This window comes from Helicoverpa zea, chromosome 6 (assembly GCF_022581195.2).
Source record: "Helicoverpa zea isolate HzStark_Cry1AcR chromosome 6, ilHelZeax1.1, whole genome shotgun sequence".
Lineage (NCBI taxonomy): Eukaryota > Metazoa > Arthropoda > Insecta > Lepidoptera > Noctuidae > Helicoverpa > Helicoverpa zea.
Window position 1 is genome coordinate 4,884,122 of NC_061457.1, and position 14,560 is coordinate 4,898,681.

Here is a 14,560-nt window from a genome sequence, read left to right on the forward strand (position 1 = left end):
CTGAAGGACAACCAGCTACTTCGTCGTGCTCGATTGTGCCAAGAGTGTGAAGGTGACAGCTTTGAACAGTACCTCCGGGTAACTAAACTAGGTAATTTATTTATTTGTACATTTTGTAAATACGTAGTCAGCTTAATCAATTTTATTAGTGTAAATAAGTTGATTTCTTAACCACGCCAATAATACCTACCTACGAGCCGAAAGAATCACCTCGTGCCTACACTTAACTAACCCATCATTCACCAATTTAATCGAAAAGTAAAAACAAAATTACTACGAAATCTTTACGCTGAATGTTAAAGCAAACCGAAAATGTTATCAATCAGCTGTTAACAGGTCAGTGAACTTTCCTTTAGCGCACTAGTATTACGTCATTAATAAGATTTCCGTGTTCCAAGGTCCTAAGACCGTTAAGAAGGAAGCAAAATTTCTAATTATCAACCAATTTAATTCAAAAATAAAAACTAAATCACTGCGAAAACTTTATGCTGAAAGATAAAGCAAAACGAACATTTTATCAATCAGCTGTTAACATGTTAGTGAACTTTCTTTCGCGCACTAGGATTGCTTATTACTGTAGTTAATAAGATATCTGTGTTAAATTTATGCTCAAAAATTAGTAAGTAAAGTAAAACGAAGTTAATGACAATAATGAAGGTGATTTTCGAAACTTTAGGTAAAATGATTGCTATCGCGTATCACTCGGTCTCGCTCGCTCGCGCGCTCGCGCTGTCATGTCGTAGACTCGTAGATAAGACACTCACACATCGACAATCACGCACACACGTAGACATTAGTTTTCTCTGTCTACGCACACATAGCTGCCATCACGCACACACTGTGGCCGCGGGGGAATTCTGTTATGATTTGTGTTTAACCGTGGGCTAAATTCTGAAATACCATGAAATTACAACATCAAAAAAAGCAGCGCATATTAGCTTTTTCCCACCTACCGTAATTCAAATCGATTATTTACGTATTTAATTTTAACCTCCTTGACTATGGCACGGATGCAAATCAACAGCTTGTATAATAGCCTATGGCGGTTTTACACCAATAAACCTTATTTTTATGTTTCAGAAAAAAAAAACAGCCAACTGACAGATAAAGATTGAAAAAGAGTCTATCTACAGGTTTCTATAATCGACCGATCCGTTGTTTTCTGTATAGATTGAATTTTGATGTAAGGTTCATGTATTTTTTTTAAATCATTTATTTGGCCTTGTAAGGTTCCATGTAAATTATATCTTTCAATATTTATTGGCAGAACAAAATCTAGATTAGCTAAAGAAATCCGTGAATGCATTAATAGCGTCCGCCAATGAAAAACTACGATCAAGATGTTTATTTTTAATCTTCGTTACAGTTATTTTGAATGGTGACGTCAGCTCAATCAATCATCGCCACTATTGGAAGATATTTGGGAAACGCATTTGGAAGAATAAGGTCGAGCTCAAAAATTATTTTGTGTGGGTAATGCAGAATTCGTTTTTTTTTTAAGCAATGTCTATTGGTATTTCTGCTCTGCTTTCCCATAGGAATATATGAAATATTGTATCTGCCGATTTACTAGTACTTTAACAGATGATATGCATGAAAGTAGAAAAAAATGGTAAATAAAAATTGTTAATTAATATATTACATACTACATAACATTTTTTTTATATCCTTATTATTTTCGGGAACAAAGTTTGGAAGATATATTACGTGGAAAAAGCTTGGCACTTGTTGTTAACATCCTTTTTTTTTTATTTACATATTTGTAACATTTTTAAAATTACTAAAACATAAAAATGTTATAACTTAATGTACAAAATAATTAGTACCTCTACCCACGCATTTTAAAATATTTCTACATTTATTATCATGTATCCGGTTCTTTGATAAGAAAAGAACTTAAAGTGGGTGTATTTTCGTTGGAAAATTAATCTTTCTGTGTATTAATAATATGACACCTGTGTTTGATAGACGTTTTCCCAGAAAACTTGATTGAACCTTCATAGTACAACACGTTGATGGATCCGTGTTTAAAGTTCTGACGTTTGAATAGTAATAATAAGTAGGTACGTAAGTTATTCAACTTTATTTATATACCTACTAATGAATAAAATAATTATTTTGTTGGTAAATGTCTTTTCTTTCAGGTATTTGCCTGTAGACCACTTAAAAAATGTTATTTAAAATTTTTGTATTTTTTGTTTCAATATTTCTAGAACATTTTATTGTTAACTCAAAATCAAAGTGACACGGAAGCAATAAAAATAAACTGAACAAATTGCTCTATTGATAATTATTGTTACAATCTAACATCTGATTTTAAAGGTGAAACGATGGCGTATAACATTTGGTTTATATCAAACAATTATTTTTTTTCATGGGACATCACGCAAAACGTAAATTAGGTGTCATAAAAAAGGAGGAAGTGTAATTGTGTGATATACATAGATAGTTTTCATAGTAAGAGTAGAATGATAGCGTGGTTTCTGCTGGTAATGGACATAGTAAAATGCAGATGGTCGCATATTACTCATTATGGACGCTTATAGAAATATATGACGTCATTTGGCTGTGCAGTACCAGTGCTTTGTTTATCTCGTGAAATATCATAGACGCAAAATTTTATGATATAATGTCGATTTAGTTGGTCAGATTTTTTGTTCATTATTTCGTCAGTAAGTGACTTTTAAACCTTCTAATCTTTAACAAAACATCTGTAGACTATCTCTAATCACCAGCTCAGCTGAAGTTATAGTTAAAAATATTTTGTCCGAGACATTATGACCTTCAAAACAACCCTCAAACAAAATACAGGGTAGAAATTTGCGCACGACAGACGACAATAGGCTCGCCCCCTACATATGGGATGAAATACGTCTACTGCGGTGTTTGTGCCGTTGCACACCCCTGTCTAACCCTTCGGGCGCCAGCGTGTTAACACATACAAAAATATACGTACTCATATTTATTTTTCTTTCAAGAAAATTTAGCTTTCTCATCGGGAATATAAGAGTTAATTGAGGGAAAGGGTTAATGTGGTACTTGCAAACTATGGGTATGACCCGTAATTATCTGTGCACTATTACATCTCGACCCATACGATATGGCTATAAGTGGCTGCAAACGGTTCTGAAGTAATATATTTTACTTATGGTGTTAACAAAAGATGTTTTCTGAATATGAAACTATAAATTCTACAGGTTTAGTTGTATTTGTATCAAGGTATTTCTTTTTAATATTTTTTGTTTGAGGCAAATGTAAAAGTTAATTTTTATTGGAACGTGCTTATTCAATTTTTAAAATGAATCTATCTGAAAGGAAATATTATGAATAATTTAAATAACACATTTTTTGAGCAATCGGTGATTATTTTATAAATTCTGTAAAGAAGAAATTTATTATACCAATTATTTTATTCTGCATAATCGGTTAGTACTTTTAACAGCTTAATTAATATATTGATTTGTAAAGTAAAAATACCGAAATGTTTGATTAATAAATTCATACATTTTCCGGTACTTTAATTAATAGTATTTTTATCGTCAATATCAAAGAATATTTATTTATAGTTTGTCTGTATAAAAATATATTTTTTGCTGGGCTATTTGTTCCTCTTACTAAGTCATTCTATGCTAAAGTATTTCGATTACCTAAACACAAAGTAAATGCCCCAAATCATCGAATTATTGATTTAATATGTCCTAAAATATGCAATCAATCGATGGCACCAATTAAACGTCATGATTAAATTAACATAGCATTTGTACCCCGACAAATTATGCCTTATTTAATAATCAGAAGGGTAGGAATTTCATTACGGAACTAATCAACTGTCAGCTACCACCTATTCAGTTCGATACCAAAAATTTAATAGGATTTTCAGTTATTATAAAACGGTTATGTCGTGGGCGTTTTCCGAAGTCCTTATAACAAACGAAATAAATTAATTGGTGTAAAATTTTACTTCTCGCTTGTATGAATTAGTTTAAAATAATTGTTTGTTGTTAAAGTTATTTTTAGTCACAAATAAATATTTAAAATCAGTTTGATTATTTTTCCGACCCAAATATCGACCAATAGAATTGCACCATTCGACGTCACGTGGTACAACCTACATGGTATTATACTGAAATTTTTTTGAATATTTTCTCTGGTCGTTGCTACGTCAAACTGACAGGTTGTGGCCGACATTTGGGACGGAAAAATAATCTCCCGAATACCACACGAGCTTCATAATTATCTGGCATTTCCCTCAAGGTTCCCTGCAAACAAATAAAGTCGTCAAGTTTTTCAGGAAAAATTTTGAAGCTCTTGTGGTATTATAAGTGATTATTTTTTATATGTTTAACAATGTAAATATTTCAATAAAATATTTTCCAAGGTTAAAATTCAGTTTTTGCCGAATGTCGCTTTTAGCAGTTGATAAAGGTTGAAAGGGGAGTCAAACGGGTTCAAAAGCGACGAAAACGCGATGTGGCTAACATTTTATAAGCGACAGTCAGTCAAGCAAGACCGGACGACCACGCACTCGCCCACAGGTGTCAGCGATGCAGGTGCCGTACACTTCAAAATTCAAAAGCAAAATTTTCAAAAATAGAATTCAGATTTATTTTATTTTTGTGTAAAGCTTTGCGAATTTTCTATTTACAGTTTTACAGTCGAAATTGTATGTTTCGATAATATTTGAGGAAATAAAGTGTTTTGTTCCTAAATATTACTTTTGTTATTTATATATTGTAATTTAATTAAAAACATGGTTTGTTGTTCTTAGTCTAAATAAATGCTACATTTTAAAATTTATATTGAACAATAAATTTTGCTGAATTGCAAATAACAATTCTAAATTGTGTTACCAAACTCGTAGTTTTCTGCAATAATTTTAAACTACGAAATTGCGAGTCATAAAAAATATTCCGGCCAAAATATATCCCGCCAGATAAATCTGAGAACTTCGCGAACTCTGAAACTTGAACAGATGTATGCAATACCGCGCTTATTTTGTTTCGTGAGCCAAATGCGTGCCACGTTTATTTTAGGCCATGTCTGTTTTAATTTTCCAGCATTAATAACTTTGATATTTATTTCTATGGCACGCAAAATTTTCTACCGACCATAACAAAACAATACAAATAGATCTATGAATTTTACTTCTCTACAAAATTGCCCACCGACTAATTTAAGAAAAAAGTAGGTAAACTTGAACCGTTCACAGCTAATATCACCGTTACATGCGATTCCACAATTTTATTTCTAGCTATTAGTGTAGCGACTCTTATCTTATCGCAATATTTAGGCATAAAAACAAAATATCGTGGTTGTTGTGAGTCAATTTAGAACCGTTTGCGCCAAACAAAATAGCCGCTCGAAGATTTGTATTTAGAGTGTCTGAATGATTATAACAGGTCGATTGATCTGTTTGTTGTTTTTAGTGAGGGTCGAGAGGAGGGAGCGACACGGCGGCGCCGCCCAGCCGATAGGAACCACTTGCGGCTGGGGCAATGTGCATCCGACGCGGCGCGCACTCTTCAACTTTACCAAACTTTGTTCCCGAAATAAACTTTTAACAATGCGTCATGGAACACTGAAACTGGTCACTTTCGAACACGGATGTCGGTACTAACCCTGAACGGCGTGCAGGTCGGTTCCGTCTCGAAAAAAGGCTGCGGGAGCAGTCTCGCGGAGGCGATCGGAAGCACTGACTTTAGCACTTTGGACATGTACTGCGAACGGACACGCGATGAGTCGCGCGGCGCGGCCGGCACGGCGCGAGAGGACGCGGAGCGGTCGGCACGAGAGCGACGGGCGACGGGGCCGCTGGGAGTGTGGCCGCCGGCGCGCGGCCCGGCCGGGGGCAGGTTCGCGCACGCGTCGCCCGCCCAGCGCCCGCCCCCCGCATCGACCGACCACCCCCACCCCCGCCCACCTCCCCCGACGCCCGACCGACTGTTTTTCTCTCCGACCGGGGGACGCACCTGATTTTTTCCGTGATATTTTTTCCTCCCTTCTCTTCGCGACGCGATCCGTTCGCTTTCATTACGGTTTCGAGTTTGATTTATCACCGCGGCGGCTCTGAAATATTCTTATGGAACTTGGTGTCGAACGCTCACCTACTAATTAGCATCAATTGATCGTACTAAATGAACGCTGAAAAAATACTCTCTAGGTACCTACCCTTCTAATATTTCACAGGATAATAGTTTCCATTTATTATTAAGAATATTGTAAATGCAATTCCATAGAATAAATATTTAAAATTTAGGTCAAAGCTCTTTGCACGGTGTAAGATATCTCCGAAAATGTAAACAAACTTTACTGAAAACATTTTTCAGTGCATGAAAAGTTTGCAAATATTTTGTAAAACATTTTTTTTAAATATAGGCAATATTTAACAAAAAGGTTTAAATAAAACTCACGCAATTCAAAATGATTGAAGGGCAGTTAAGAAAGTAAATCTCGTAGCGGGCGAGCCTGGCGTAGCACGTGGCTACGGCGTAGCAAGTCGGACGCAGGGTTGTGAGCGCGCGTCCAGCGATTAGTATTCGCCGTCCAGCCGTGTCCTGCATAACCTCAAGAACTTAACATATTTGGCCGCGATTCAAATTTAATGTTTTCATATTTGTGTCATAACTTTCGGTAAAGGGGAAAACAAAAATTACCCCCGCGAAGGAAGGGAGTTATTTGTAAACCGTTGACGTCTCGGCATTTTTATACAAAGTACGGCCACCCTTGTTCCATTTTGAAATTGTTTAGGCGGTCGGTATGCGATTTTGTTTTATAGTTTAGATGAGAAATACTATCGCGATTCGTGAGACGAGATTGTGGTAGTGTACATCCATCATATGCGTTGCAATAAAAGTTGTAAGACACTGACAAATGTAATATGGAGTAGAGACTCGAGAAACATAAAACTTGGTCTTTGAAACATTGTATTATTTTACAATAACTTGGAGGACTTGAGCTATTCAAAACTCGGTATAAAGCAATATCTGGTACAAATATGTCACGTACAGTGTGTTATATTTGTTGAAATCATTTATTATGACGGAGACTAAGGAATGGAATTTGTTGCTAGCTTCCGCGGTCCCATAACGCAATAATCCCGTATTCTTGATTCTAGGAAATAACTTGTGGGAAAATGTGTGTCGAAAGTTTCTCGTTTCTTATTAAATGACGACCTGATTGTGTGTAGTTTCATTTACAATAGGTACAAGTGGAAGGTGTTTGACAAAATCCTTAACATGCAAAAACAATTGTCTCTATTGAGCTTTTACGCTTTAACTGCTGTGCCGATTTGAATGAAATTTTGTACATAGTCTACATGGAGCTTGCACAACGACTTAGGCTACTTTTTATCTGGTTACGGAAAGTGGTTCTCCCAGGACACGAGCGAAATAGCTTGTACTAAATATTGTAATCTTCACCAACTAGCTAGAGGTTTATTTTTGGTTCTTACTTTTTTACAAGGTACGGGAACATTGCTAGACCCATGTAAATAACTCAGATAGAATAAAAAGTGCTGTTGTAAGCGCAGGGCCTCGTCTATGGGAGAGTGATTACATTTTATTAGAGTTTGAAAGTGGGAACTTCCCTTGCAGCACAAAACTTGGGATAAATGGTTTATGACTTTCAATCTAATTTAGATATTGAAACATAATTTTACTTTTTAGTGAAATAATATTTTTGAAGAAAAACCGTATTGTAAACTTTTTCCTTTTCTACGAGTAATTAATAGCAAAGTTGAAAATCGGTATGACCCCTACTGGGCTTCAAAAAATGGTTTAAGTAAAGAAAGACCAACAAATTAATAGCTACATTAAGTCACTGAAACAAATGCAAAACATGGAAACCAAAGATTCCAACCTCTATCATACACTAGCCGTTTTCCCGCGGTTTCACCCGCGTCCCGTGGTAACTACTGCCTGTACCGGGATAAAATATAGCCTATGTTACTCGTGGATAATGTAGCTTTCAAATGGTGAAAGAATTTTTAAAAACGGTCCAGTAGTTTTTGAGCCTATTCATTACAACCAAACAAACAAACAAACAAAGTTTTCCTCTTTATAATATTAGTATAGAAAATTAAACATACACCATCACTATAAACCCACCTAAACGAGCATAACTAAACTGCTCATTTGTCACTAAACATGAAACATGCACGTCACTAACACATAACAAACCCATAACTTGATGGGTTTCATTAAAAAAAATATGTTCAACAAACAGTTTTTACAATGTAGAACATGGTTTTCAACGGTAGAAATTAAAAATAATCGCCGGGGCGGCACGGAAGCAGAGATATGAAAAATAATAGCCATGTCTACCTGAGCAGCGGATATGCGGGCCCGATTAAAGGTACAGCTTATACCTAAATGCTGCCACTTTTGTATTTTTTTGGAAATGGTTTTTTTCGCTTTTTTTTAAGTCATCATTAGTATTTTGAGGCTTGATTTTGTTACGTTTTGGTTCATTAATATTTTGTGGTCTAACCTATGGCTGCTTTACTTCTTGTATATGTTTCTGTGCGAAATCCATGAAATATAATTCGTGTATTATAGTAACTTTTATTTTCAGCAAATTATGTCAAGATGTAGATAAGTCAAAATATTTATGAAGAAAACAATTAATGTAAAAAAGGAGGTTTACATGCTTCGCCCGAAAAGAGATTTTACTGTAAAGACGTCTGAATTACTTTTTCTAAACGTTCATTCATTAATCAATATTCAATAAGTAAGATGATATTTCATAGATCTACTTAAAATCATGTAAGTAAAATTTTCAGGCTCTACGGATTAAGCTGAACGTATTTAGGGGTGCATAATACAATCTGGTAAACAACAAACTATGTCATAATTAATGAGAAGAGATTAAGATATTATTGTGCATCAGTTATTAATGTATTACATAACATCATGCTTTGACTGAAAAGGGTAGACAGAGTTTAACTTTAATAATACTTTCATTTACACAGTAATGTTAAAGTTAATTTCACAAGCCATAAATGGGGAATACATTCAGATTCTGAACGTGGACAAAACGCTAACACTGTTGAATCATTAGAACATTTATTAAAGGAGATGGCCAAAAAAAAACCCAGAGTCGACAGGAACTTCATATGTATGATTGGATTCAGTATAATTTGTGGATTTTAAAAAGTATTTCAAAACATCTAAAAACCATGGGGTTCTCTTTTTATAACGTTTTTTCGATCAAGATTTTAGTTCACAAAAAAGTTTACTTTTACTGTTTGATGTTCGTTAGAAGTTGAATGCAGACTCGTGATTGGACCGTTTTACATTGCTAAGTCATTTGTTATATTTGACAATGTCACATGGCGCGATTTTCAAAGACAATTTCTCCAAAAACATTTCATAGCCAGTTGTGAAGGTTGCATGTAACTGCGAAACCTCTCCAAGTAGGTAAGGTCGGTGCTTAATCGTATCTGGAGTGGTTAAATACAAGACCTTTTAATCACCAGGCCAACTCTGAAACTATGGGGTTGTTACTAGTGGCTTGTATAATGTTAGTTTACTTTGCTTTTTTATGTCCCTTGATGTTAATAATCTTTAAAATCAACATATATTCAACATAACCTATTTTTGCGATAATATGAAATAGCTCCTATACCCCATGGATTTCAGTCTGGATTTTTTGGCACCATCAAAGGTCTATCATAAAGAACCTATTGGTAACCATTTCATTGCTGTCGATTCTGGGTTTTTTTTCTATGAAAATTTGGCCATCTCCTTTGAAAGAATTTTGAATTTGCCCTCCAGGCTTTCACACCAAAACTACTGAACTGTTTTAAATGAAAGGTAGTCTAGACATCTTTTGACGCCATTATGGATAGTACATGTCTCTTCACGTTTGTGAAACTGAACAGTTAATTATAAAATGAGATTGACGGAGAATAACACTATTAATTTATTTCAATAACAAAAAAAATACGGCGTACAATATCACAGCAAAGGCAACATTCCATAACCATTCTTATTCCTAGATAGTAAATTATATATTTATATACACAGCGATTGCAATGGGGATATGAAAAATAATAGCTTTTCTACCTGAGATTGGGGTGAAACTGAAGGGCCCAATTATAGGTACAACTTTAATCTTTGATGTGTTTTTGTATGAATATTAAAAGTCAGTATTAATATACGGAACCTTTACGGTTGTGTATCAAAGGGATTAGAAAGGGGTTGACTGTTTTACATAGCTAATAGTTGTAATAACATGTATCGTTGAGATTTTTACACCCCAGTTAGGAACTGAGACATTTATTTAAATATCCATTTTTACGTCGTAAATTAAGGGTGTTAATGTTTATATTATTTACAAATCGATAAGGAACAGTATGTAGGAGCGATTGAAAATGGATAATGATGTAAATTAATCGAAACACAACACTTTTGGCAATCGGGTAAAAAGGATAAACCTTTGACGTTGTGGGTACCTATATGGAGATCTTGAAAACCATGTACGAACCAGAAAATCGACATGAAGTTTAAAGACTTTTAGGTAATAGTATCTATACTTTTTTTAAATCCACAGTTCACGCGCAATCAATACCCCCAGTGTTACAACCACAAAATATCGATGGAAATAAAATTGTAAACAAAAATAGAAAGAAAAAAAACCACCGTCAAGTCGTATAACATCAGTAAAAGGCTCCTTTTGTCTGGTTGCGTGATTAATTGTATGGTTCACACAGTGACAGGCTCGCGGTGCATTGCGTGACAACGTGAATGTCGCTCAGATACACTCGATGATTAGATAGGCCATAGAAAAGTGTAGACGAACCTAGTTAAGCTTGTGATGTCCTAGAAATGTTTCGTTTGTTTGGTCATTATTTTTGGCTTGAGTTTTAAATGCAGATTTAGTTTAAATGCACATAAAAATATATGATTCTTCAAGTAATTGTGAGTCTATTTGCTTTATAAGTCTGTAGTCTAATTAGACGCGGTATTAGTAATGCCAATTATTTATTTACTAAAAAATAATCAACGAGAAAAACCAGCATCACGTAAATATTCCATTTCGAAAACAGATTTCGTAATACAGATACAGAAAGTTACACGTTTTTCAATATTATTTGGTTCTTATCGTGAAGCACCTATCTTGAAGTTGTTGCGAACTTAATATATTCCCCCGATACTTTCTCCGTTAAACATCTTCAAACTTTATATCGCTACACTTTGCAACATATTTTTGGTATATCACAATTTAATAAACATAATTTATTTTCTTAAAAACATTGGAGACTCCGAGTGTTTTGTACCGCGTCATTTGGGACAGGTGCTCAAAGTTCAGGAATATATTAATTAATTAAAAATAATTATGAGCTTTTCAACTTTTTGTTATGACATTAAAATAACAATAAAACTCTTTTGCATCGAATAGTAAACTCTTTCATTAACTTTCATTCTTTTCATACGAGAATTAATCGCAAGTTTTCATACATAAACTCTATTTTCAGACACCTTCATCAAAACTCCTTATCCAATCCTTCTAGCGCACTCAAACCAACTAAAATGAAGTAAATACTAAAACAATTAAACTAAGCCACACACAACACGACTGGAAGTTGAACGTTGAACGTTAAAATGAGAGCATTCGTTACCAGTTAAATCAAATGGCTGGTTTGCTAGTGATACTAACTTAAGACGGCAAACGGGACTTTCCTAAACGTCGGGCGCACCAGTTGGCCACACTTAGTTTGAAACGTAAAGATGCACAATTTGCTGCAGTCATCGTCAGTTAAAGTTAACCGAAGTTTCTTGATACTATGGGGAGCTAAACGAACTATATGTTGCATCAACGAAGTTAGTGCTGTTATTAAACATAAGTTTATCTATGTATGTAGTCATTTTGAAGAGGTAGTGTCATCTTTTTTCTAATGCATGTTTTTATCATCGATTGATTTTTTTATCTGTTATTTTATTTTTCTGTCAATAATTTTCTGTAAAATCAGTATCAAAATCATCTATTTAGTGTCGTGAATAGCTGTTTTATTCCCTTCTTAAAAATAGCAAAACAAATTATTTTAAACATCTTCATTTAATTCCTAACTTGGAAAGGCCAAAATAGCATCCCGCACAAATCACACAACCTTATAAACAATAAACAAGCCACCATCCCTAGGGTTGTCAGTGACCTTTGTGAGCACCAGCAAAACGGTCTGTGTGCCGTCCAGTTAAATACGTAAGAGGATGCGACCCCTAATTGGATCACAATAGGCAGTGACGTACGGCATGCTCGGCTGCCGGTCTATGCCGTTCCATGGGGACCGGTAAGAATCGACGTCTCCGCCGGGCCCCGATGTCATGCTCCAATAGTTTTGAGAGAGCACCCTAATCACTGCTGAAAACTTCACCGAACGGTAAGCGTGCGTGAATATACGCTGATTTGTGTTGTAATACATTGTATGTGAAGGTAGTACCTATTGATCAATTGTGTTCGGCTTTTAGTAGAGTAATTACATTTTTATCTAGTCTATTAGCATTCAATGTCATAATTATTATAGCCGGTATTATTGTGTAACAGCGCAAAACAACCAGTCAGCCATGACATTTCGTTATTACAAAATTTATTCAACCAAAGTTAATCGAATAAAACCGCATTAAAAAGCGGCTACACCAACAATAATTAAGATCGCAAACAAATCTTAAGCCAGTTGATCGACGCGACTTCAAATCCGAAATAACAACAATTAAACAAAGGCGAACAAAGTTAAATCGGAATGATTGCGCGACGATTGCGCCGCCGATCGAACAAAACAGATAAAACTCTCATCAAATACAATCAGTGGTTGCCTGGACAGAGCTTAAAACTAGGCCTCTGTATCCCGCCATTTCCTCGGGGCGAATTTCATTACCACTAGCTTGTCCGGTAATCCCAAGCGGACAAGTGCCTTAATCTACCCGCTTTCGGTTCGATTCCGACTCTTAAACGCGCCACTTGCTTCATTTTTACGTATAATCCATTTTTAATTGCCTTCTCACTGTACCATTATTAAATTTTCAAAGAGAAATTAATTACGGAGATAAGTTTTGAAGGCCGTCAATGCGACAATAGATTGTATCGGTGTTAATTTAGTAAAGAAAGCCGAGTTTAGAGTACGCTGTTGTCATTGATTGACGTAATTCTTGGATTAAGATTTTATATTAGCAAAATGATCCGACATTGTTTGAGAGATATAAATCTTTGTTTGATGTTAAATTGTTTTAAAACAAAGATAATATAACCGATCATTTAAGAGCTCGTAATTTATAATTGATGGGTACCGATAATCCGAACTAATTAATCATGTACATTTACAGTGTCACGAATAAGCTACTGTTTAACTAATTTGCATTCATAACACGCTTAAGAAATGTAATTATGCTAACGAACTTATCTTTGATTTCTGAATTCTCACGAATACTTCTTAATGACAAACCGATAGCTTTTAAATGTTCAAATAGAACATTTGGGAGGCAAACATAGTTATAATAAAAGGTGTCGCGAGATCGACGCGCATCTCAGTCCGTCGCGCAAATGGGCGCGGATAAATCGAAGACTGCAGTTACGATTAGTCGATGATTAATGCTCGCACTGCGACGCCATCTGCTGAATTAATTGCTTCATTTCCTCTCGACGGCACCAAATGGAATTTTGTATTTCGATTCGTAAAACGTTCGACGTTTTTGTCCGGCCCGGTACACTTGTTCAGGTGTGTTATGGACTCTGTGATTTATTATTACTTCACGCCCAAACGAGAGATTTTTGACACGTTTTATTTTCAGTTATATGAAGTGTGTTCTACACATATGAGTTTTTAGGTGAACCAGTTATTTTTTTGCTTCAAAGCACACACAGTACGGCATCGCACACTGGCGGAGAATTTAGCGTCTTAAGAACGAGTTGTAGACCTTTGTGCGATTCGAAAGTTTTCACAAAAGGGGGCCCCGCATGATTTGTGAATGCGTGTAATTTTTCAAACGTCATATTTTTTGCAACAGTTCCACCGACCTACGGAGTAAACTTTGCTATTGTAGAGGAACGACTTTTTGGAATGTTTTCGTCTTTCCTTGGCGCTTTGTTATGGAAAGTTGGATAGTGTTGGTCGCCGGAGCACCGGTGGCATCCGTTTTCGCTTAATAAATTTCAATGTTCAATAAGAATTGGGGATGTGAGTTCTGCTATGACAATGTTACTTGATGTCAAATGGGTCTGGGGACCGTCGAGCTGTGACTGCAAATATTGGATTTTTAGTTCTGAGATGTGTTGAACTAAACGGCGATCGTATGAGTGAGTAATGGACAGGTGAAATTGCTCGCAGCCTTTCTGTTGGGTGATCCTTTGTTGGATTGGTTCGGGAGAGGAGCCGTGAGCCGTGGAGCCGTGAGGCTGTCATGTGTGCTCGCGGCTATCTGTTGATAGCTGTCGGCGCATCTCGCTCAGATTGACGGCCTTTCAGACCACGCTAAATAGAATTTTACAACACCGTATTGTTGTAGTGTCAGATATCGCTCTTTGGTAAAAACTGAAGTTCCGTTAGATGCGTCTATTGTATTGTTCA

At 35.6% G+C, this 14,560-nt stretch overlaps 1 protein-coding gene across 7 annotated transcripts in view; it reads right to left on the bottom strand.

Moving 5' to 3' along the window:
* LOC124631093 (RNA-binding protein Musashi homolog Rbp6) overlaps positions 1-14,560 on the bottom strand; it is a 461,305-nt gene that overhangs the window by 181,788 nt on the left and 264,957 nt on the right. Inside the window, exon 1 of one of the 7 annotated variants that reach the window (XM_047165263.1) lies at positions 5,619-5,836. The exons of 5 other annotated variants lie outside the window; for them this stretch is intronic. In XM_047165263.1, the coding sequence (XP_047021219.1) occupies positions 5,619-5,714 (96 nt within the window). In that variant the 5' untranslated portion in view covers positions 5,715-5,836. Of the gene's footprint in view, positions 1-5,618; positions 5,837-14,560 lie in introns of those variants that run through there. One more of the 7 variants, XM_047165265.1, reaches the window with a different exon arrangement.